This window comes from Rhinoderma darwinii, chromosome 4, assembly GCF_050947455.1.
Source record: "Rhinoderma darwinii isolate aRhiDar2 chromosome 4, aRhiDar2.hap1, whole genome shotgun sequence".
NCBI classification, from domain to species: Eukaryota; Metazoa; Chordata; class Amphibia; order Anura; family Rhinodermatidae; genus Rhinoderma; species Rhinoderma darwinii.
In genome coordinates this window covers 143,212,155-143,239,141 of record NC_134690.1, presented here as the reverse complement: position 1 = coordinate 143,239,141, position 26,987 = coordinate 143,212,155, and the positions used below count along the sequence as shown (strand labels likewise).

The 26,987-nt window shown below is 37.8% G+C and overlaps 1 protein-coding gene across 1 annotated transcript in view; it reads right to left on the bottom strand.

Moving 5' to 3' along the window:
* Positions 1 to 26,987, bottom strand: part of NAALADL2 (N-acetylated alpha-linked acidic dipeptidase like 2) — a 710,493-nt gene that overhangs the window by 221,986 nt on the left and 461,520 nt on the right. Inside the window, exons 8-9 of the mRNA XM_075863660.1 lie at positions 19,133 to 19,338; positions 15,237 to 15,368 (exon numbers count right to left, since the gene is read on the bottom strand). Of these exons, the coding sequence (XP_075719775.1) occupies positions 15,237 to 15,368; positions 19,133 to 19,338 (338 nt within the window). The remainder of the gene's footprint in view (positions 1 to 15,236; positions 15,369 to 19,132; positions 19,339 to 26,987) is intronic.

The window sequence follows — 26,987 nt, the reverse complement described above, 5'->3', positions numbered from 1 at the left end:
TTTCTTTTTAGTTCGTGGGCTTTCCAAGTAGGGATTATTTCTTGTGGGAGAGGTTGTAGAGCACATTTTTTTCAGACCGTGAAACTAATTTTACCCCTTATGATTTTTTTTATTTATTTGTGGGTGATCAAGTGCTGGAATTAATTGTCCAGTACAAAATCCCACATCCACAATTTTTTTATTTTGACTGTTCTTATGACTATGTCCTGCCACATACAGCTGTTACATTCCTAATTCTGTACCGTGATACGGGCATGATCTTTTTTTTTTATTTGGAGGATCTCTAATAATTGAGCTGTTCCTTATCAATACACCATGGGCTTTGTTACGGTTCTTCTGGAAATACTGACATCATTTTGGGGATTAGTGATCCTTTACTGTTCCTATAGATGGTTTTGGACACTGTCCTTTTATATATTCTGTAGGTGATTGGTTGTTTTGTGCACATAGCGGTTCCTACCTTGCCGGGCAGGGGTCTGTTATGGTGTACCGCGTCACTTGGCACATTCGTCCCTCATAAGGATTGATGGAGCTAAAGAGACGTTGTAGAACCAGTCACTGAAAAAAAAAATCCTTGTCATGACAGCCCTGCAGGTGTTCTTCTATCTAGTGAACAGACTCGAGTTTGCAACATAGTTGGATACATTTTCCTCCATTTGTTTGAAGATATTGCCCGTCACTCCAGTACAGTTTATTTTTTCCTCTCTGACTGATTTTATATTAGGACATAATTCTGTCCACAATGACATCATAATGGCACCAACTGCTTCTTCAGCAAGACATAGTCATAAGTACAGGCAAATACGTCTATAGCAACATGTATCCGTTATGAATACACGGCTTCACTTCTATTCTGTGCCGCACAAATTTATTAATGTGGCGTATTTCTAACAAAATAACCTTCTACCACGTCTCCTCTATTTCATGTGGAAACGTAATAAAAGCTTGAAGAAAACATTATATACCCATAGTGTCTGAAATGATACCCATTATTTCCTCATTTAAAACATTTTTGGTCCGCATGCCCACTACACCACTAGATGAATACCTCTAGGGGTTTAGTTTTTAAAATGGGGTCATTTCTGCGTGGTTTTTTTTTTTTCAGGCAGCTCAATGCCTCTAAATGCATGATATGGGGCCTAGAATTTATTCAATTGTGCCCTGAAAGCCAAAGGGTGCTCCCTCTCTTTTTGGCCCAGCCACAGGTCTAATAAGCAGATTATGGCAACAATGAGAGTATTTTTGAAAACAGGAGAAACAGGGTGATAGATTTTGGGGTGTGTTTCTTCATTTTCATGTTCGCTTTACAAAGAAATCGGTCTTCAAAGTGATACTTTTATATAAAAAGTGTTTTTTTTATTTTATTTCACCACCTATGATTCCAAACAAAATGATATCATGCAGATACTGAATAGGTATTGGCGTATTCTCAGTTCTGATATAGATTTGGTAGATCAGATCACACAGAGGCCGTCTGTCACGTATCGGAGAGGGAAAAACATAAGGGACAGAGTCATGCATAGCTGTTTTGACCCTATTTCACCTAGGGGTACGTGGCTGGATAGACAAATACCGGGCACCTTTAGATGTGGTAGCTGTAAAGCATGTGAATTCATTTTTAAAGGGAATAGCTTCACTAGTGTCGTTACACAGAAACAATACAATATTCGGGATTATGTCAATTGCAAGACAGCGGGAGTGGTCTACCTTATCACATGTCCATGCCCCCTTAATTATGTGGGTAAAACAGCACGACAATTTCGTCGCCGTATTAGGGAGCATGTTGGAGACATTATCCATGTTAGGGACACCCCAATATCTAAGCATGTGCATGCTAAACACCAAGGTCAGGCAGCATGCTTAAAGTTTCAAGCAATTGAACTTGTTAGACCCCCTAAAAGAGGAGGGGACTGGGATAACCTGATTTTACGCAAAGAAGCACAATGGATCCATAGACTGGAATGTATACAACCAGCAGGTTTAAATGAGCAGACTAATTACACATGTTTTATCTAACATGCCTTACCAATCCCCTGTGGGTGGCCTATCTCCACTGGGTTGCCTATAGGGTGGGTGAGTTCATATTTGCTTAATATACCAAGTTTTGAGATGGCCATATGGGTCAGCCGATACATGTGGAGATCGCCTTCAGTCCCTCCTGACATGAGGGACCTAGTATTCTTGTCCACCTTACATGTGTTTATTTACTTTTTAGTTGCTCTGTGAGGTAGTCCACTTGCGGTGTTTAACTGTCCCGCAAGATATATACTTATAATACATTATCGTGTAGCGCTTACCTCCTCGTGTTTGGCAGTCCGGGCGACTTGTCCTTGGCTTCTACTGCGCCTGCGCGTTCGGGTTGATGCGGCCGATGATGACCCCTGGTTGTCAGCTGACGGCGGGGGGTCACATGGGCAGGTGTCACGAATCGAGAGGGTGCTGGGATTGGTCAGTTCATGTGTTGCCGCCTAATACGAGGGGTGGAGTTTTAGCGTTTATAGTAACCTAGCGCCTGCTATGAAGTATGCCGTTGACATCGATACGTGCATCTTGCCGTGACGCACAGCAGAATATCTGCTGTTGAATATCATTATCGCTGGTGAAGAGGCCAGAGTTACCAAGATACGGACCCCTGAGGATGAGTATCTGAAACGCGTAGGGTCGTTTATTGTTTATGGAATGTTTGCATTGGGGACAGTCATATTGTGTTACACCCAGCACTAGGAGATCCGATTTATTCGGACACCTGTGCTTTATTTGGGGATTGTACTACTGGTGTGCCCTGGATATATGCCGATTCCAGACAAAATATCGTTACAAACACCGAGATATATGCATCATAATGACTCAGTGTTTTTTGTTTAATACATTTTTTAATAATCACGGTGGGGCTTATGTCACAGTGGTGTGATACCCCTGTTTTTAACAAGTTACTATTAAAAGGTATTTTTTACTCAATTGTTACTTCAGTGAACCTTATTTCACCAGCTATGCATTAAATTTAGCAAAAAACTGTGGGGTCAAAATACTCACTACACCCCTAGATAAATACCTTAAGGGGTCTAGTTTTCTAAATGGGGTCGTTTATGGGGAGTTTCTATCGTTCTGGTAGTTCAAAACCTCTCCAAATGTACAGTGGGGCCTAAAACAATTTCAAGCAAAATAGGAGTCCTGAAAGCCACCGGTTGCTCCCTTTCTTTCGGGCCCTGCTGTGTGTCCAGGCAACACATTAGGGTCACAATGGGGGCATTTTTGAAAACAGGAGAAACAGGGTGATAGATTTTGGCGTGTGTTTCTTCATTCTTATAGTCGCTTTACACAGAAATCGGTCTTCAAAGTGATACTTTTATGAAAAAAGTGAATTTTTATTTTTTTTCACCTGCTATGCATTAAATTTGGCAAAAAACTGTGGGGTCAAAATACTCACTACACCCCTAGATAAATACCTTAAGGGGTCTAGTTTTCTAAATGGGGTCGTTTATGGGGAGTTTCTATCGTTCTGGTAGTTCAAAACCTCTCCAAATGTACAGTGGGGCCTAAAACATTTTCAAGCAAAATAGGAGTCCTGAAAGCCTCCGGGTGCTCCCTTTCTTTCGGGCCCTGCTGTGTGTCCAGGCAACACATTAGGGTCACAATGGGGGAATTTTTGAAAACAGGAGAAACAGGGTGATAGATTTTGGCGTGTGTTTCTTCATTCTTATAGTCGCTTTACACAGAAATCGGTCTTCAAAGTGATACTTTTATGAAAAAAGTGAATTTTTATTTTTTTTCACCTGCTATGCATTAAATTTGGCAAAAAACTGTGGGGTCAAAATACTCACTACACCCCTAGATAAATACCTTAAGGGGTCTAGTTTTCTAAATGGGGTCGTTTATGGGGAGTTTCTATCGTTCTGGTAGTTCAAAACCTCTCCAAATGTACAGTGGGGCCTAAAACATTTTCAAGCAAAATAGGAGTCCTGAAAGCCTCCGGGTGCTCCCTTTCTTTCGGGCCCTGCTGTGTGTCCAGGCAACACATTAGGGTCACAATGGGGGAATTTTTGAAAACAGGAGAAACAGGGTGATAGATTTTGGCGTGTGTTTCTTCATTCTTATAGTCGCTTTACACATAAATCGGTCTTCAAAGTGATACTTTTATTAAAAAAGTGAATTTTTATTTTTTTTCACCTGCTATGCATTAAATTTAGCAAAACACTGTGGGGTCAAAATACTCACTACACCCCTAGATAAATACCTTAAGGGGTCTAGTTTTCTAAATGGGGTCGTTTATGGGGAGTTTCTATCGTTCTGGTAGTTCAAAACCTCTCCAAATATACAGTGGGGCCTAAAACATTTTCAAGCAAAATATGAGTTCTGAAAGCCTCTGGGTGCTCCCTTCCTTTCAAGCCCTGCTGTGTGTCCAGGCAATGCATTAGAGTCACAATGGGGGCATTTTTGAAAACAGGAGAAACAGGGTGATAGATTTTGGGGTGTGTTTCTTCATTCTTATGGTCGCTTTACACAGAAATCGGTCTTCAAAGTGATACTTTTATGAAAAAAGTGAATTTTTATTTTTTTTTCACCTGCTATGCATTAAATTTAGCAAAAAACTGTGGGGTCAAAATACTCACTACACCCCTAGATAAATACCTTAAGGGGTCTAGTTTTCTAAATGGGGTCGTTTATGGGGAGTTTCTATCGTTCTGGTAGTTCAAAACCTCTCCAAATGTACAGTGGGGCCTAAAACATTTTCAAGCAAAATATGAGTCCTGAAAGCCTCTGGGTGCTCCCTCCCTTTCGGGCCCTGTCGTGTGTCCAGGCAACGCATTAGGGTCACAATGGGGGCATTTTTAAAAACAGGAGAAACAGGGTGATAGATTTTGGCGTGTGTTTCTTCATTCTTATAGTCGCTTTACACAGAAATCGGTCTTCAAAGTGATACTTTTATTACAAAAGTGAATTTTTATTTTTTTTCACCTGCTATGCATTAAATTTAGCAAAAAACTGTGGGGTCAAAATACTCACTACACCCCTAGATAAATACCTTAAGGGGTCTAGTTTTCTAAATGGGGTCGTTTATGGAGAGTTTCTATCGTTCTGGTAGTTCAAAACCTCTCCAAATGTACAGTGGGGCCTAAAACATTTTCAAGCAAAATATGAGTCCTGAAAGCCTCCGGGTGCTCCCTCCCTTTCGGGCCCTGTCGTGTGTCCAGGCAACGCATTAGGGTCACAATGGGGGCATTTTTGAAAACAGGAGAAACAGGGTGATAGATTTTTGGGTGTGTTTCTTCATTCTCATGGTCGCTTTACAAAGAAATCGGTCTTCAAAGTGATACTTTTATGAAAAAAGTTAAATTATATTTTTTTATGCCTGCTTTGCATGAATTCTTACAAAAAAACTGTGGGGTCAAAATACTTACAACACCCCTTAATAAATACCTTAAGGGGTCTAGTTTTCAAAATGGGGTCACTTGTGGGGGTTTCCACCATTCTGACACCTATGAGCCTATGAAAACCTGGCTTGGTGCAGGAAAACAAAATGTACTACAAAATTTATAAAATTATTACTTAACTTGTAAGTCCTCTAAATTGCTCAAAAATTATTTTTTTTTTCAAAAGTGCTGCCAAAATAGAGTAAAGAGATGGAAATATATATTTAATAAAAAAAATTGTACAGTATGTGTGTACATATGTGACATATTGCAGTTAAAAATAGGGAAAAATGATAATTTTTACAAAATTTCTTCAATTTTTCTATTTTTTAAGTTATTTCCGCAAATCGTATCAGTCTACTTTTACCACTAAAATAAAGTACAACATGTGACGAAAAAACAATGTCAGAATTACTTGGATATTCAAAACTTTCACAGAGTTATTCTCTGATAAAGTCACACATACCAGATTTGACAAATTTGGCTTGGTCATTAAGGTCCAAACAAGCTTGGTCACTAAGGGGTTAATGGTTTGTTTGTGGTGAACCCTCTGTATGTGCTCTCATGAAGTTTTCTCTTTATGGTAGACTTAGATACTGATACACCTACTTCCAGGAGAGTGTTCTTCACTTGGGTAGATGTTGTAAAGGAGTTTTACTTCACCATGAAAAGGATTGTGCGATCATCCATCTCTGTTGTATTCCATGGATGTCCAAGCCTTTTGGAGTTCACAAGATCACCAGTGCACTCTTTTTTTTTCAAGAATGTACCAAACTGTTGATTTGGCCACTCCTAACATTTGTGCTATCTCTCTGATGGATTTCTTAATATTTTTTTTTCAGCCTAACGCTGGTCTGCTTCACTTGTATTGAGAGCTCCTTTGACCTCATATAGTGGGTTCACAGCAACAGCTTCCAAATGCAAATGCCACACCAATCAACTCCAGACATTTTACCTGCTTAATTGATGATTGATTGATTGATTGATTGATTAATGAGGGAATAGCCCATGCAGCCCATTAAATAGCTTTTGAGATTGTTAAATTACGTTTGGTCCTTGAAAAAGAGGCAGCTACATATTAACCCCTTAACGCCCCTTGACGCAACTGTACGTCATGATTTGCCCTGCATTAAGGCACCATGAAGTACAGTTACGTCATGGTGCTTTTCTGTCACCATGTCAAAACACATAGTGACAGAATAGTGATTTCAACTGTCATAGACAGCTGATAGTCACTGTGACTCATCGGGGGAACAATCGGGGTGTGGCGCCGCCAGCGATCGCTGTGATTAGTCAGTCAGTAGTGACTGACCAATCACAGTATTGCAGCATGGTTACCCGGCTAAAAGAGCCAGGTAGCCATGCTAGCCGATCGGCTGTTGGGAACAGGAGGCCTAACAATGGCCCCCTGTCCAGAGGCAGGGCTTAAAAGGCATCTGGCCGCCAATGAAAGATGGAGGCGGGCTCAGAAGCGGAGCCTGCGCCATCAGCCGAAGGATGTCAGCTGTATGTTACAGCTGACATCCTGCTGTAACGGCAGGGAACAGAGCTAGCTCCGCAGATGCCGCGATCAAAAGCGATCGCGGCATCTTAGTTGTTTCCAGGAGACCGGCATCGCTGCGATGCTGTCGCACGAATGCCGATCGTTACTATGGGAACCGGAGGCCAACAATGGCTTCCTGGTTTGCCACGTACAGAAGCTTATTAGGCTTGCTGACAGTGAATAGCTGACAGCTCTAATGCATTGCATTACGTGGGTAGTGCAATGTATTAGAATAAAGATGAGAGGTGCAGGTCTTCAAGTCCCCTAGTGGAACAAAAAAAAGTTATAAAAAAATGTTACATTTAAAATTGCCGTTTTTGCTAAAATAAGACTTTTATTATAGGAAAAAAAATGAAAACGTTAAAAAAGTACACATATTTGGTGTCACCGCGTTCGTAACAACCCAAACTATAAACCTATAATGTTATTTTTCCCACACAGTGAACACCGCAAACAAAAATAAATAAAAAACAATGACAGAATCGCTATTTTTTTTGGTCACCATCCCTTCTAAAGTATAGAATAAAAAGTGATCAAAAAGTCACATGTACCCCAAAACAGTAACAATAAAAACTGCATCCCGTCCTGAATAAAACAAGTCCTGACACAGCCTTGTGAACACAAAAATAAGAAAGTTATGGCACTCAGAATATGGGCACTCAAAAAATTAATTATTTTTAAAAAAAGTGATGTTATTGTGAAAACTCTGTAAAACATAAAAAAAATATATACATATGGTATCACTGAAATCATATCGACCAGCAGAAAATAGTAAAATGTCATTTATAGTGCATGGTGAACATCGTAAAAAAAAAAAAAAATCCTGCTTTTTGGTCACCTTGATTGCCAAAAAAATGGAATAAAAAGTGATCAAAAAATTGCGTGTACCTCAAAATGGTACCAATGAAAACTGCAGATTGTTCTGCAACAAATAAGCCCTCATGCAGCTCCGGTGGAAAAAAAATAAAAAAGTTATGGCTCTCAGAATATGGCGACAACAAATATGCAGTGTTCCCAAAGCGGATAGGATTGGGCGCCATTTATCAGTGCGACACTGGCTACACATATGCGGGTTATTATTTATTTACCGCATTAATGATACCCCCTTATTATGCTTTGATGTACCCCGCACAGCTTACATATGCCCCCACATTATAAACTGAAATACCAGGAAAACCTCAAACAGAAGAACTGCCAAGCAAAATCTGCGTTCCAAAAGCCAAATGTCGCTACCTCCTTTCTGAACCCTGCAGCGTGCCCAAACACCAGTTTACGTCAACTTATATGGCATTGCCATACCCAGGACAGAGTACTAGCTTAACAGTTTATGAAATATTTGTCTTCAGTGGCACAAACGGGGCACAACATATAGTGCACTAAAATGTCATATCAGTGGAAAATTGCAACTTTCACTTTGCACCATCCACTGGGCACTAATTTTTAATGTAGAATCACCTGTGGGTTCAAAATGATCACTACACCCCTTAAAATGCCCGAAGGGGTGTAGTTTCCAATATGGGTGTCGCTACTTGGGGGGTTTGTTTTACTATTTGATTTCAGGGCCCTGCAATTGTGGGCCAATGCTGTGAATCCACCAAAATAGATCTCAAATGCACATGGTGCTCTTCACTTCTGAGCCCTGTCATGTCCAGGCAAATGATAAATGCCTTGAGGGGTGCAGTTTCCAAAATGGGGTCAAAAACCAATACAAAACCAATACAGCAAAATCTGCATGCCAAACAGCGCTACTGCCATTCTGAGCCCTGATGTGTGTCCAAACAGCAGTTTATGACCACATGTGGGGTATTGCCGTAATCGGGAGAAATTGTTTTAGTAGAAAAAATTGTAGATTTTCATTTTCACGGCCTAATTCCAATAAATACTGCAAAAGACCTGTGGGGTTTAAATGCTCACTATACCCCTAGATAGATTCCTTGAGGGGTGTAGTTTCCCAAGTGGGGTCACTTTTGGGGGGGTTTCCACTGTTTGGCCTCTCATTGGCTTTGCAAATTAAGCATGGCACCTGAAAAGCTATCAAACAAAATTTGAGCTCCAAAAGCCAAATGACGCTCCTTCCGTTCTGAGCCCTGCCATGGGTCCAAACAGCAATTTATTACCACATATGGTGTATTGCCGTACTCAGAAGAGTTTGCTTTACAAATGTTGGGGTTCTTTTTCTCCTTTATCTATTGTGAAAATGGACAAATCTGAGCTAAAACAACATTTTATTAGAAAAAACGTAGATTTTCATTTTCGCAGCCTAATTACACTAAATTCAGCAAAATACCTGTGGGGTCAAAATGCTTACTATATGCCTTAATAAATTCCTTCAGGGGTGTAGTCTGCCAAATGGTGTATTTTTTTGGATGTTTTCTTTGTTTTGGCCCCACAAGACCTCTTCAAACCCGACATGGTGCCTAAAATATATTCTAATAAAAATAAGGCCCCAATATTCACTAGGTGCTCCTTTTGCTTCTGAGGCCTGTGTTTCCGTCCAATAGCACGCTAGGGCCACATGTGGGATCTTTATAAAAACTGCAGAATCTGGGAAATAAATATTGAGTTGCGTTTCTTTTTTAAAACCTTCTGTGTTACAAAAAGAATGGATTAATACAGATTTTCCTCAATAAAAATGACATTTGTAAATTTCACCTTTAATTTGCTTTAATTCTTGCGAAACGCCTAAAGGGTTAAGAAACTTTCTGAATGCTGTTTTGAATACTTTGAGGGGTTCAGTTTTTAAAATGGGGTGATTTATGGGTGGTTTACAGTACATAAGGCCCTCAAAACCAGTTCAGAACGGAACCGGTCCCTAAATTAAGGCTTTTGACATTTACTTGGAAATATGAGAAATTGCTGCTAAAGTTCTAAGCCTTGTAACGTCCTATAAAAATAAAAGGACGTTAAAAAAACAATGCAAACATAAAGTAGACTTATGGGAAATGTTAAATAGTAGCTATTTTGTGTGGTACTACTATCTGTCTTACAAACAGATACATTTAAATTGAAAAAAAACGCTAATTTTTCTCAAAATTTTGGTGCTTTTCCTAAATAAACACTGAATGTGTCGACCAAATTTTACCACTACCTTAAAGTCCAATGTGTCGTGAGAAAACAGTCTCAGAATCGCTTGAAAAAATAAAAACATTTCAAAGTTATTACCACTTCAAGTCATACATGTCAGATTTGAAAAAAAATGGTCTGGTCCTTAAGGCCAAAACAGGCTTAGACACTAAGGGGTTAAAGAGCAGTAATTCCTAAACCCTTCCTCAAATTAGGATGTGAATACCCTCAAATTAAAGCTGAGAATCTGCGCTTTAAGCCCATATTGATTATATAACTGTATATTCAATATGCTTTGGTAAACAGATAAAGTGCCAAAGCTTGCGTCACTGTCCAAATAATTCTGGACCTAACTGTATGTGATTTGTATAAATCTTCAGTTTTTCCAAAAAGTAATGTCTTTTTTAAATTAGATATAAAGCAACTGAATGTTTCTGAGCAGTGACCGATTATCCCATTACTGTATATATTAACAATGAATGTAATTTAACATACGTATAGGCCAACTTGAGGAAGAGGTCAGTGTCACTTGTTCCTTAGTCACTAATAACATGCTCTGTACTTTTATCAGGCTAGTTAATTATACTCTTGCATCTTAGATCAAGGTGAAGCAAAATAATATTCATATAGTTATTTTTGCATAATGCATGTTTCCTGTCTGCTATTTAATGAAACCCCGAGCCCTCATTGTAGCCATTCACTCTTTCATTAGTCACCTTTACCGTGTTCTGTGTGACATTTCCTTGAAACAATCCATGATCCCAGCATGTCTACAGCCCCAGATTCACCTAGGCCAATTATGTATTTTTTTTCTTTTTAAAAATAACAAATGCACAATATATTTAGTTATATATTAGGCATAGGCAGCACAGCATGAACTGGACGATATGTTCTGTTGTCCAAGGAAAAATAAATATCCAAAAACTCACTTATTACACAGCCACGAGATTACCTCCTAAAATAATAAGAAAGTGTCTGATTGAGCCCTGCCATTGTCAAGTGTTTGCTAGGTTACTTATTTAGAAAGGTCAGCACTAATAACTATCATGAGGTGCCAAGGTATTTTAAAATGCAAAAGCATTTGGTGCTTAGTTTAAGCTAAATAGCCTTTTATGCTGGCTTAATTCCCAATGATTTTTTTTTTATTTTGCAAAATACTTTTCTGATGATTGTTAGAATAGTTTTCTTACTAAAATTAAAAATGAGAAACAGCAACATTTTTCTTATTTTCGGTAGTCATCAACTGTATAAGGCCAGGATATCACACACAGTTTGAATGCAGTTTTTGTGGCAGTCTTTGACTCACTCTTTTGAACAAAAGCCAGAAGTAGATCTAAAAGTAAGGAAGGAAGGGTAAAAAGAAGAGACTGATGCATCTTTTTTCCACTCCTGTGTTTGGCTCAAAAAACTGAGCCAAAAACTGCACAAAAATTGCATAAAAAAAATGTGTGTGAGGTCCTGGCCTTAAGGCCCTATTACACAATCCAATGATCGGGCAAATGAGCGCTCATATGAACGCTCGTTCCCGATCATTCCCCTTTGTAATCAGGGCAACGGTCAGTCGATAAACGAGCAAACGCTCATTTATCAGCTGATCTGCTCTTTTATGCATTATAAAAATCATCGTTGTCGACAACACGTCTTCCTGGGTAAACGGAGATGCGCTGACAACATGATGAAAATGTATGGGGAAGAGCGATCGCAGTAATGAGTGCTCGTCCCTATGCATCTCCAAACACTGGTGTGAAAGGAGCAAACGAACGCCGATCAATGAGTGGTCTTGTTGATGAGCGCTCGTTTACACGGCCCATGTCGGGCCATGTAAACGTACCCTTAATGTACAATTTAAGAGCATCTGTGACATGATAGCCTTGTTAAAACAAAGGCATAGATAACCTGCCAAAAAACTGTGGTTCTTCTATGGCTTTTTGCATACTGATCATCACATACATCTCAGCAGATTGGCTCATGTGGTTAGTATTCCAATACTTAAAATGGGTTATCTCATGAAGACAAACCCTTTTGCAAATGCAGGTAGCCCTGGCAATTAGCTGATCGCCCTGAGCCCAGCTTCAGAACACTTGCATTTGTTACTGGTGGGGAAGCTGGGAATGGCCATCCATCAGAATAATTTGATTTTGTGTCACACATAGAATTTAGCGCCTAAAAATTTGACTGTAAGATGACAAAAGACTCTCTATAATAAATATAACTAGGGTCCCCAGTAATTTAGTGCCCTTTTTCTTGAGTGCATCTCATGCTCAAACATTCTATAGGCAGAAGGAAACACGGGTAAGTACTTTTGCCAAGGCAACCATATGATGCTCGAAGACACTCATGCAGTGCTCTGCCGGAGAAGCTTTGGGTGTAATACCATTGCCTTGGCAAATGAACAACCATTTCTGACACTGTATCTCCCACATGCTGACTGAAAAATGAAGATTTTGATGTCAAAATAAATTTTAAATTAAATTTAAATGTAATACAAACAAAAAATACATATCCAAGACAATTAATGACTATAACATTTTACTATGTGTGATACCTAAAAAGTGAGAAAAATAGTGAGCGTTTGTGTAATGACCAGGGGGAAGGGAAACGGACAAGTGAGCCCTAATCTAACCGCCACTCTGTCCCTGCCTACTTGCAACGACCCGCCCTAGGCGACGGGGTACAACTGGGCGGCGGTCCCTGCACTCAGTAAGTGCACGACAAACACGACAAACATACAAGGGAATACAAGCAAGGGAAAGGGCAGTTGCCCACGGCAACACTGTGAGCAACCAGAGTGGTGAACGAGCCGAGTCAAGCCAGGAGTGTGCGAGGTACCAAACGAAGAGCAGAAGAGTAGTCAGTAAGCCAGGGTCTGTATGGAGCAGGAACAAAATAGAAGGAGCTGTAGCTGGGCCAGGAAACCACCCGAAAAAGAATCACAAGCAAGGAGGAACAGGAAATGCAGGTATAAATAGACAGAGGGCGGGAGCTAGCTGAGTCTGGCCAGGTTGCAATAGGCTCTCCCACTCCTAAGCCTGCCAGCCTGAGTGGTGGAAGCTGGAGTCAGTCTCAGGGATGTAGATTCAGGTGCTGACTGATTAATTAAGGGAGTTAACCCCGAAGCTGTGCCTGGCAGATCCTTTACAGTTTGTAAACAAAGACTACCACAAGTAATTTTTTGTAACTATTCTAAAAAATAAAACTGAAGCTGTGTACTTGGCCAGCCGTCATGCACATACACGTATTATAAAGGCACAAAATAAAAATGCTAATTTTCCTCGTATGTGTAAAACTTTTTCTATGTTGAAAAAGAAAACCGGTTGTACATTGTAAAAGGTAGTTTGCGTTTTTCATGTGTCTTTCTTCTTTATTTTTACAAGGGCTGTAAGTTTTAAATAATCATTAAAAAAAAGTAAACTTTGCTAACCTGATGGTCCTTGTATTATAGACAGGAGGATTTCAATCATTGTTGTTTCCCATTCAGAGGATTATAGAAGATTGTCAATTGTTATAAATTCTCCCTTTCTGGCTCAATCATGTTTTTAATCCACTTGGAAGTTTCTACTATTTAACTACTTTATCCATTTGAACTACTATTCTATCAGTACATTTGGTACACTGCAGGAACATTCCTGGCCAAATTTTCGTATTCTATTGTGTATTACTTTACCAGTTTGTCTCAAACTCCCATAAAGTAAGTTGGCAACAAAATCTACATTAATTGCAAAACAACAATTCCTTTAAATATCCATGTATAATGCATTGTTTATAATATCTGACAATTAGATAAATGCATGATTTCCATCTCTGTAACAAGTGATTAGGGCGTTTTGTTGCTATGTGACAGTTTTAAAAACTGTGGCACATTGATAATTGATTCTCATTTAATATTCCCCCTTCATAAATGGTGAAGCTGCTTTCTAATTGAAGTTCTACAAAGGTCATGCGCAGCTAGAGTGAAGTTCAGTAATTACTTGGTTTGTATGTTTCAAATGCCATTTTCATGAATAGATTTACAAATCAAAATGCTTAGGCTTTGTTCACATCTGTGTCGGGGCTCCATTTAAGGGTTCCATCTGCGTTTTTTGTCAGGAAAACACATGAACGGAAACCAAACTGAAACAAACGGGAACCATAGGTTTCCGTTTGCATCACCATTGATTTCAACGGTGACGGATCCATTGCGTAAGGGTTCTGTTGTTTTGACGGAATCAATACCCTGGTCGACTTCAATATTGATTCTGTCAAAAAAATGGACCGCTTACCCAACGATGACAAACGGAAACCATTTGCAATGGATCCGTCACCATTGAAATCAATGGTGATACAAACGGAAACCTATAGTCTCCGTTTGTTTCAGTTTGGGTTTTGTTCATGGGTTCCCCTGACGGAAAGCTCCGACGGAACCCATGAACGGATCCCCGACTCAGATGTGATCAAAGCCTTAAGTGTGTACAAATACATTAAGAATTATCTTCCATGTGACAAAAATACTTCTAGGCTTATGTCATGTGTCGTAGCTATCAAGGGAATAAGTATAAAGGTCTAATTCTCATTGCAACATATTTTTTTTCCTGGATAATATTTAAGTTAGAATGTGCCACACATGAATAGATGCATACTTTACACTCATGGAATCATTCAAAACAATGAGGCTGGGTTCACGTTGTGCGTTTTTGTTGTGTCTTCAAACGCAGCATAAAAAACGCATCTGAAAAAATATGCGTTTTTGGAAAAACTCATGCTTTTTTAATTGTTTCAGCTGTAATGTAGTTTAGACGTTAATGGCCATAGGCTCACAGCTCAAACATTTTGGAAAATGCATGGGTATTTCAAAAAATGCATACATTTTTTTAGAAGCGATTCGTTAGGCTGCTTAGCAAAAGGCAACAAAAAAGAAAAACACAAAGTCTAACTAGCTCTAGAAATGCCTAGCTCTTAGATTTTGACAATTAATGCATCTCTATGGCCCATGAAGTGAATCTCCACTTTAAAGTGAAGTAATTTTAGGTCCAACTTTTGTTTCCAATTCATATTTTAATATATTAACTTTATAGCACAGAGCTGTATCTCCTGCATATACAAGTTTTTAAAGGGTAACTAAACATTCAGAAAACTTCTGACATGTCATAGTGACTTTTATATATATATAAAATCCTACTGTTAGTTGAGATCATATAATTTATTGTATTATAATTTTTCCTTTTTGTTACCTAATATTTTACCTTTTTTGCCAATTCAGTTGCCAATTGCTGGAGAGAAGGTGATGCTATTGAATGAAGCCTGCTATTGCCAACAACAGGATTTTGCAAACCAATGTATGCAACTGCATTGCCAGCAAGGATTCTCTGAAGATCCTGTAACAAGAATGACATCAATTTATTTGCTTCAGAAAAAATGTGCCATTTGACCAAGATCCAGATGAACATGGCTTTTTCAAAACACATCCTTTTGCTTTTCAGGGGTTCTGAAGAGAAAATAATTCACATTTACCCGTAACAAAATCAACGCATCCACTCAGCATTTACTTAAAAGCATGAAGTGCCAAACTATTACAAAGCTTAGCCAGCTGAAAGGATTTTAAAATATGTTCTTGACACAAGGAACACATCAAGCGTAGTCATTGCTAATGCATTCTGTTCCTTACTAGAAATCCACATTTACATTGTCATTGTAATAGCATCGATAAATTTATATGTTCAAAAAGACCTATCTATGGAATTGACTGTATAAATCATTTGAGTGATTTGACCATGCTAATCTCTTAGTATAACAGAGACAATTTACATGAAAATATCATAGTGTGGTAGAGGCAGTACATCACTGTTACCTCTTAACTTGTATGGGTGACACTAAGATGGAACTTGTGATGAAAATTGTTTTTTTTGTTTTAAACAAACTTAAAACTGAACAAAGCTTTTCTAATTAAGAAAAAAAAATCTATATATCTATCTGGATGGATGGATGGATGGATGGATGGATAGATAGATAGATAGATAGATAGATAGATAGATAGATAGATAGATAGATAGATAGATAGATAGATAGATAGATAGATAGATAGATAGATAGATAGATAGGATAGATATCTTCCTTCATTAATGCTGAGTCAGCCATTGGTGTGTGCAACATCTGACCCTGCTGAATGGGGTGCCCCATATGGTCTGGTACCCAAGGCTTGTGAACACCACACATCTTTTTATTTGAGTAGCGGTATTGCTTAGACATTGTATAGCACGGTTATAAGATAAATTTATGTTGGTATTTTCACACAGTTTGGAGGTATTTTTTCAGTATATGGTGGTGGCACTGAATAATATTGTTGCCTGGTAACTATATCAAAGTGTTTTGTGGTCAACGTATAGCACTGTGGGGTATTGTTATTTGTACACTATATTACGGTTAAACAGATGTGCCGAGAGAATGCCAACAGAAGGTACTATAAAGGGCACCATCCAGCTAAAAAAGCAGTCTGCTACAAAAAGCACCAGTTGAAATCTATGGCAGTAGCACACTTACATGGCACAATGATCATAAGGTGCAATAAAAATGGGCATATTAGATAAAAAATTTGTACATGTAAATTTTCCCTCTGAAATATGGACCCATACTGTACCTCCACTTGTCTCTGATGTTATTCAGAGACACATGGAATCTGTAAAAATTTAAATTGTGGAATGTCCTAATGCATGATATAACACAGAGCTATTGTCTAATTGAAGCATTACTTGTAGGATAGAATACCATTCCCCACAGCGGCACCATACGGTGGCACACTGGTCCATGCTTTCAAGTTAAGGAAAATTATTAAACCTGCCAATGATGTAAAAAGAGATAAGTAAGCTCCAGTAGGGTCTCTACCAATTTATCTTCTTTGGCAAAAAATTAAAGCTACAATTCCAAGAAAACACTTGGTTTGGCTCGAATATGCACCATAATTATCGTCTGAATAATCTACATTGAGGATATACTAAATTTGTAAGCTAACTTTGTCTACATACCATGCCATATCTTTTCTTCATTCTATCTCTACCCCCACTTCAGAAAAAAATGTGAAAAAATAAGTTATGAAAGTAATTTACATTGACAGCTTTCAGCGTAAATCAAATCTTGAACTACGGTGTCCTATTGTGAACAAGAATTTTGAAACATATTGTTTTACAACTACTGTAGGATATTTAATATTCAAACAAGGTAAAAAGACTATGATAAATGCATGCTCCTTGTCAATCGTGAAACATACCATAAAGCCTACCTCCATTGAAAAATGAAAATTTTACAGTGCTTCTGAATCCTTATACAGTACGTAATAACCATATGAAATCTGTAATTCAAGTCTGCTCTACAAATTTACTGCCTCCAGTCTCTTACACAAATAGAAGCAAATTCCTTACATCCATTAGCTTCCATGGGGCTGATATCTCTGCAACCCAGGTGAAGCATAAAGCTTTCCAGTCTGTGGCTGTGATTACACCTGGATTATGCTTTCCTCTCTTCTGAACCAATCACTTTGTCAAAACAGGTGGAAACAGACAGAGAGCCCCTGTGCTAGAATCGTATATGGACCCCTTGATCACCAATAATTCATCATAGAGCGCATCCCTTATTTCTATCTAACAATACATTAGTTACTGTGAGACATTAACCCATTAGCTACTGCCCGCTGTCTTTTAACGGTGGGCGGTGAAGGTCCTCAAGTCTACAACAACGTCTTTTGGCGTCGCTGGAGAAGAGGCTTCTGAGTGAGTGCTCATCCTCTAAGCAGGAGTCATTTCTAACAGTTCCTGAACTTAGAGAAGCCTTCTGAATATAGACAGGATCGGAAAAAACACTCCGAGCTCAGCTGTTTAACCCTTTGATCGCCGCGGTCCATTACTGCGGCATGATCAAAGGGTAAGCCCCCCTTTGATCGAGTCACTGGAAATCCGGTGACATGATCGGAGACTCACAGAACCATCTGTAGTCAGCCCTGGGAACCTAGAAATAACCCCAGGGCTGTCTATTCTACAAGCCTGCTGTTAAGGCACACTAGGTGTTGCCCTAACAGCAGTGTGTATCATAGTGACACAGTATAATGTATTAGCATGCAGGAGTATGTTTGTACATTATAAGTAAAAAAATAAAGTTGTAAATAAAGTTAACCCTTTGCAGGATTTTTTTTAAAAAATAACAGAAATAAAAAAATAATAAATTTTTTTTTTATTATTTAGCATATAATAAATGTTATCGCCCATACATCATGAAACATGAACAAGATAAAAAGCAAAACAAACAATGCTGAAAATTGCTTTTTCTATTAACGCCATAAAATGAAATTATAAAACTTACAGAGTAAATTTTTTCTACCCCCAAACTGTGCAGAAAAGAAATAATCAATATCAATGAAAAATTAAAAAAAATATGGCAGCTGAAAGGCAGAGAGGCAAAACCAAAAAATTTAGCTGGCCGTTGGAGCCTTTTCAGGCCTGGCCATTAAAGGGTTAAACTCATCTGCACAGTCCCTTACATAGAATCTAATAGACATTTTAAAGCGGTTATCTGCTCTTAGGGGACAGTGGTTGCACATATGGTATGTCCGTCACTATGTCAAGCATCACAGCTATCCCCTTGGATTGAGAAGCTACAGAGCTAGTGCAAGATACCATAAATATGAATGCATATCCTTATACATTTACAACAGCGCTCTGCAGCCTGTGACCCTTCAGTTCTTCTGAAACTACATATACCTGCTTCAGAGTGTAAAAAGTCAACATTTAAATAGTTGAATATCTACAGAGTACATAAATAATACATGTTCGCATTGAAGGCCTACTGATTAATATTGTATATGGTCATGGTCAGCCATTGAAACTCAGTTAACTATTATGCAGCTAGGCAATGAAGTACAATGATGAGGAAGCAACATCATTTTGCATTGGGTGTGTAGCTCATCTACAGCCTAATGTAGAAAAACTTGAAAAAAGGGTCAAGCAAAAGTTTAATTTTTATTTTAATTCAACCTATAGCAATTTTATTCAAGGCCATATGACACACTCAGATTTTTTATTTTCTTTGTCCAGATCACTGTTATGCTATTCTTGTTATCAATGTTATTATTTTTTTTTAATTATTATTACTTTACCTTTCCCCATTTGTAAGAGCCAAAATTGCCAAACGAATTTCCTCCCCATGAGCAGAAAACAATTGTTCTATGTGGTCGCCATCCGGTCTTCACCTTTAACATTATAGAGCTGATAATGGAAGTCATTATAGCTGCACCACTGACCCACTCCTGGGTGCTTCTTTCATATACATCAGCATGAGGGCTACCAAATATGATGTACCTGTCTGGAGAAACCCACAGGTGACATATTAAAACATTACTGCATTTCTTGTCTTTCAATTTACATACAAAACATAGTCCTGAAAGGTCAACAAGTAAACAAATGGAACACAGTCAAAATATTTATTCATGCTTTTCCAAGTAAACCAGATTACTATAAACCTACAATTTAATCACATTCAATAAATTACCATTATATAATCATATACAATGCACATAAAAATACTTAAACTGCATTATTATTATTCTTATCTGTTGGTTTTATATACAAACCAGACTATCATAACCAATTTGTATATAAAACCAACAGATAAGAATAATCTACTACGATTTGAAAGTAATCATCCTCGACAGATGATTAGATCACTGCCCTACAGTCAATTCCTTAGAGTTAGGAAAATTGTTATTAGGGAAGAATTATTGGATGGTAAATTTGATACCCTGACAAAAAACTTTAGAGATAGAGGATACCCTATGTCCTTAATACAGAATCATCAACAAAAAGTGAAGAATCAGACACGTGAAGCCCTATTACAGAATACACCAACAGGGGACAACAAAATTCAGAGAATACCTTTTGTTTAGACTTATAGTGATTTGAGTCAGCCAATATCCTCTATTATTCGGAGACATTGGCCAATGTTGGGGGTTGTCTACAAAAAATGACAGAATTTAAAGCTCCTCCATTATTCTCCTACTGCCGATACCATAATTTCGGAGATAAACTTGTGAGAGCGGATTTGGGCCCAAAAAGGAAAGGGTCCCAGACTTATCTTGCCCCATTAACAAAGGATGTTATCCATGTTTAAATTGCATCATTGTCCCCTTATGATAAAGGGTAAGTCCTTTTTACATCCAAAAACTAATGATATTTATTGGATTAACCATCGTCTACCATGTAATACAGATCATGTGATCTATCTGCTGCAGTGTCCCTGTGACTTATGGTACGTGGGTGAGACCACGTTAGACCTGGGAATAATAAACCAGCATCGGTACACAATATGTAAGAAACGGTTAGATCTACCAGTCTCCAAGCACTTTAGGGATATGAAACATACGGAGAAACAATTGTGATTCCGTGTTATAGATAAGGTCCCTCCGTTGAGACGGGGAGGGGACAGAACATGTTTGCTTAAAAATAAGGATTTGGAGTAGATACATTGGTTAAAAACGCTTAAACCAAATGGCCTTAAAGAGGCTCTGTCACCAGCGTTCTGAAGAGAAGTGGATGATACTTCTCATCAGAACGCCCAGCTAGTAAAAGTAGTAAACACACCCCGATGTACGCACATAATACACGCCCAGTTGTACTTTTACTTTTCAACACGCCCAGTTGTACTTTTGCAAGCCTCATTTGCATAAATACGAAAATGGTCATAACTTGGCCAAAAATGCTCGTTTTTTAAAAATAAAAACGTTACTGTAATCTACATTGCAGCGCCGATCTGCCGCAATAGCAGATAGGGGTTTGCCAAATCTGGTGACAGAGCCTCTTTAATATAGAGTTTAAAATGGGTGGTGTTATCTGAGAGGGTTAGTTTGCCCTATGTTTTACTGTATTGGAATGGTTAACTCCTTCTAGTGTAGGTTAGATTGAACAATGTCTGTTTTACTCTTTGAATATTTTTAAGATCCAATTTATTAATATCAATTTTCTCTTGTTTTTCCTGTAGGTATTGAGTTCAAAGGACTGTGTACCCATTACGATCTAGATGGAAAACCTACTGTGTGGAGTCCCTTATAGACACAGTTGCCATATTTTTATCTGTTGTAACAATATATAATATAACCATGTTCCCAAACAAGCATTACTTTTGATTAATAGAATTATAGCAATAAAAAATATAATATAAAGAAATTTAGTGGTAATGGTCTGGTAATGTTAGTGAGAATGGCTGCAGTACTTGAACCAGCACTCCACAGATCTCGCTTCATTGGGCTGGCATGCACAAACCGACTGCGCTATCAGCACACTTGGTTAACAGTGGTGTCAAGTCATTGAGGAGTTTGAGTTCCCCTATAGGAAGAGTCAGTGGGTCACAAGTAGGATTTTTTTTCTCCCAAACATTGTAACTTGTTAAGAGTAAATAAATCCAAGACCATTCTGCTCTTTAGGTTTTTGAATCATTTGATCCAGATAGGCACATTGTTAATAATAAAAGAAATATAGTGGGAGATTGAGGCTGGCATGCCATGCACTAACATGGCGATAACTCTCTCAGACTGCATCACAGAAAAGATGGATGTCTAATTTATTCGCTCCACTTGTGAGTCATGGTTACCTTGATTACGACATGAGTCATTGTAACATGTGCATAGACATGCCTAGCTGTTCTGACTAGATGCCATAGATGGCATGGTAATATGAGACACTGTGTCCAGCTGGGAACTCTGAGTGGTAGGTTCTTAATATGAAAACACATGTGTATTGTTATAACGTAATAAACTAATCATGTATATGAATTGTATTATCACTGGCACTGTATATGTTTTTAACATTTTTTTAACTGCACATCACACTTTATTTAACCATTGTTTTGTGGTTATCTTTCAATCTTTGGAATATTGGATTTATTCCATCTTAATATTAATATTTTACTTAACTATCACAATCATGTAATCACATGTTCTGCTGTATTTAAACCTGCTATTCACATTGTTTGCTATGCTTGAGAAAGGCCCATGTCGGCTGAAACGTTGCACTGACGTATGGGTGAATAAACCATTTTTCACTGGATTGGAACCTGTGTTGTGCTGCCTATTCATTTGGAAATAGATAGATAGATAGATAGATAGATAGATAGATAGATAGATAGATAGATAGATAGATAGATAGGACATAGATAAATGTATTTAAAAAAAATTCCAAGTGTTTTTCTTCACATTTTTAGTGATTTGTCTGCTCATAATAAAAATTAAAAACATGGAATTAAACTAATCTAGAAAATGAAAGCCTCATAAGTCTTGTAAATATTTAGGATATTCAAAGTGGTTGCAAAAATATTATCGTTTAAATAAGTGCACATCAGAAATGGAAAATTGACCTGGACACAGGGGCATCAATGACCATTGGTCATGAAAGGGTTAATTTATATATACATTTCCAGGAATGACAACAGAGAAACAGCATAACTCAAAGTTTGAAGAAAAGATGCTCCAGAATTATTATTTCATGGAGAATATAACTATTTACTAAAACAGACATGTCAGGAAAATACTCTTTAAAATCAAGATTAGCTGTTTTTGCATTATGTGACTCTGGGAAAGCTGGATAAAAAACAATTATGTTGAAATATATTCTAGAAAAGTAGAGCCCAAGCAAGACATTATTTTAACTTGAACTCCTATAACTGTATATAATTGTATAACTTTGAGATTTGCCATATATTTCCTTATATTGACCCATGTCATGCAAAGGCCAGAGAATATGATTTTCAGTCAGTCAGACATTCTTCTTTCCCCATAATTAATAGAAATTGCGTTACTGTGTTAAACAACCACAGACATTTCTCTTGACTTTTATGCAGTGCAACTGTCAGTCTCTGTTCACTCTGCAGTAACACTGAACATATCCTTTTTTAATTTATTTATTTTTAACAGTATTGGGAGGAGTAGTCGACTGAACAGAATAGTTGATACAAGGGTACAATAAGAAGGGTATCCAGCAGAAAAAACAATCTGCGCGGTTTATGTTTTTTACAATGGGAGTAAATGGCAGAGATATGCAACTGTATGGCATACAGAGGTGTGAACAGAGCTTGAATCTCACCTTGTGGTGACTGATGAATTGTTGATATTGTGTGATCTAATGAAATACGAAATGCATGTGTTGTGAGACAGGTCCTGTATGCAGTACTGTGCAAAAGTCAGAGACCACCAAAACTTGACATCTGAGCAGTGGAGTAAGGTTTTATGGATGGATGAAATGACATATGGCGTACAACGTATTATATATATATATATATATATATATATAAATAGAAATCTTGCAGTACTCCAAATGTGAAAAAATAGTGGTTTATTCAGCCAACAAACAGCGACGTTTCTGTCCAACAATAGGACCTTTATCAAGCATAGTGACACACTGAGTGATAACAGTTTTTGTAGAGCAAGAAAGCATTTACATAATTGATCTCATTAAATTACAAATAAAGTGCATTGTGCAAAAAATACATTGTATCTTTGTGTTAATACGGTATCAAATACAATCAAAAAGTTGATACATAAAGTGCAAGTGCATATACATATATATATATATATATATATTAAATAACAATACAGCATAACAAGTAAGCAAAATTACATGATTATAACATGATCACATATACAACAGTTGTGTCAGAACTAATCATGATAGTTCCACTCACCAATCAGAGCTTCAGGACCTTCTAAATGCAAATTACCCTCAGGCTGTGTATCCTGATGATCTTTCCACAATACAATACAATACAGATTTTTTCTCTTTCGATGTAACATCGATGTAACATCACTGTACACTTCAATTAATCATAACAAAGGGCTGGATGCTGTGAGACGTAAATTATCAGGTTCTGAATATGACGTCACATCTTGTGAATTTATTATGCCACTTGTTGAGCTCATTCTGACATCAAATAATTTTTTGTTTAACGACAATTATTATGTACAACTCAAAGGAACGGCCATGGGGTCCAATATGGCACCGACCTACGCCAACATTTTTATGGACACGATGGAGGAGATGTCTATCTATGTATCGCACCACTTCCAACATGTCCTGAAGTGGTGGCGCTACATAGATGACATCTTCCTCATCTGGACCGACACAGAAACCGCATTAAAAGAGTTTCATCAATTTCTTAACTCTCTGGATAGTGACATTCAATTTACCATGGTACAGTCCACAGAGTCCATTCAATTTTTAGATGTTACAGTGATGATCAGTAACAATATTTTGAACACTAAATTACACGTGAAAGACACCAATCGCAATACGCTTTTGAGATACGAGAGTTGCCACCCTAAAAATATGATTAGATCATTACCTTACAGCCAGATGATTAGGGTAAAACGGATTACAGATGATCATGATGATCTGACTAAATCATTGGATATCATGACTTCAAATTTTTTGGAGAGAGGATATCCTAGATCATTGATTTCAATGCATAGAAATAAGATTGGTGACATACCGAGGGATAAACGCCTTAAAACCTCAAAACAACATAGACCTAAACGTATCCCATTTATCTCCACATACAACAAATTAAGTGGGGACATATCTAGGATAATGAACAAACATTGGCCTATTGTCAAAGATAGCTATGAACACATCGATGAACTAAATAATGGACCACTAATGTCATACAGACGAACACAAAATTTTAGAGACAGACTGGTTAGGACGAAGGTAAAGGAAAGTAAAACTGTTTCACAGTCTTTATTAAAACCAATGAAAAAGGGTAATTTTCCATGTCATAATTGTGTAAACTGTACATACATGTGCCGAGGTAGATTCTTTACACATCCTCAAACTGGGAAAACTTACAATATCAGACACACATTTACTTGTGATTATGATTGGGTTGTCTATGCGCTATGGTGCCCTTGTAAATTAGTATATGTAGGTGAAACTACCTGTACTTTTAAAACTCGTCTAAATAATCACAGATTTTCAATTAGGAAGAGAAAAATGGATTTGCCTGTTGCGAAACACTTTTCTGAGAAAGGACACACCAAGAGAGACCTAAAGTTCATGATGCTCGATCACATCCCACCACTACACAATGGTGGTGACAGACATATGGCATTACGTAAAAGGGAACTGAGATGGATATTCTCACTGAATACATTGAGACCTAATGGACTCAATGTAGAGTTTAATGTAGATAGGATTACGATGTAACGCTTTGTCCCCCTTTCTTCCCCATGAATTCTTTTTTATAGGTCATCATTGGTCATTTTTTTGGTGACACATGTTTTAATTATATTACTTTTTATAAGTATTTTCTTGATATTAATACATTTGTTTTGTATCATTCTGGATCCCAGCAGAACTTCCCTTATCATGTACACCAATAATAACATCATCATTGTTTTATATGTATTTGCCAAATTGGTTGCTGTTGGTTTGTTTAGTCCCAACTTATACAATAAAGATAATTTTTTTCATATACTGCTTATTTCTTGTTTCTAATGGTGACAACCAGTTAGGTGATATTGGGTTGATTACCCTAGTACAAACATTTTATTAATATATATATATCAGTATTTTGGATTTGTTACTGCATCAATATATATAGGTCCGATACACGTTTGCGATATTTTGGACTTCCCATATGCATGAAAATGTAATTGGTTTAATCCTATAGATCCTGGGAACTGGAATCCTTTGACCACGGAAGTGTGGCCAGGGATCTAGTATACCCGCGTGTGGACATTTAGGTGCTTTTTATCCGTCAACATATATGAATTGTTAGCTATGTCTTTATGTATCGCTATATCAACACTGATTGTCCCTATGAGCAAATTTCAGATTAAGTTATGATCTTTTTCTTGGTTGGTACAACAAATTATACCATCAACAATTGCGCTACAATTCTTACTTCTTTAATGAGACAGAGTTCAATGATTGGTTGTTGCCAACGGTGGATGCTCTGCGAGCGAGGTGCACGGGGCGGAGAACACGCTGTCGTCAGTACGCTCTTGAAGCATCCTGTTGCATAGCGACGTAAGACTTCCGGTCTCTCAACCGGATGTCAGCAACACATATACACACGCACTTATTTTGAATACTACGTATTGTGGAAAGATCATCGGGATACACACAACCTGAGGGTGATTTGCATTTAGAAGGTCCTGAAGCTCTGATTGGTGAGTGGAACTATCATGATTAGTTCTGACATAACTGTTGTATATGTGATTATGTTATAATCATGTAATTTTGCTTACTTGTTATGCTGTATTGTAATTTAATATATAAGTATATGCACTTGCACTTTATGTATCAACTTTTTGATTGTATTTGATACCGTATTAACACAAAGATAAAATGTATTTTTTGTACTATGCACTTTAATTGTATTTTAATGAGATCAATTATGTAAATGCTTTCTTGCTCTATAAAAACTGTTGTCACTCAGTGTGTCACTATGCTTGATAAAGGTCCTTTTGTTGGACAGAAACGTCGCTGTTTGTTGGCTGAATAAAGCACTATTTTTTCACATTTGGAGTGCTGCAAGATTTCTATTTTTGTATACTGCTTTGTCCTCGGATCGGGACGACTTGCTTGGCACCTATACATTTATTTCCAGTGAGTGCTGCTGCTTTCTGCTGTTATGGGGTTGAGATCTGGTGACTGCGCTGGCCACTCCATTACAGATAGAATACCAGCTGCCTGCTTCTTCCCTAAATAGTTCTTGCATAATTTGGAGGTGTGCTTTGGGTCATTGTCCTGTTGTAGGATGAAATTGGCTCCAATCAAGCGCTGTCCACAGGGTATGGCATGGCGTTGCAAAATGGAGTGATAGCCTTCCTTATTCAAAATCCCTTTTACCTTGTACAAATATCCCACTTCACCAGCACCAAAGCAACCCCAGACCATCACATTACCTCCACCATGCTTGACAGATGGCGTCAGGCACTCTTCAAGCCTCTTTTCAGTTGTTCTGCG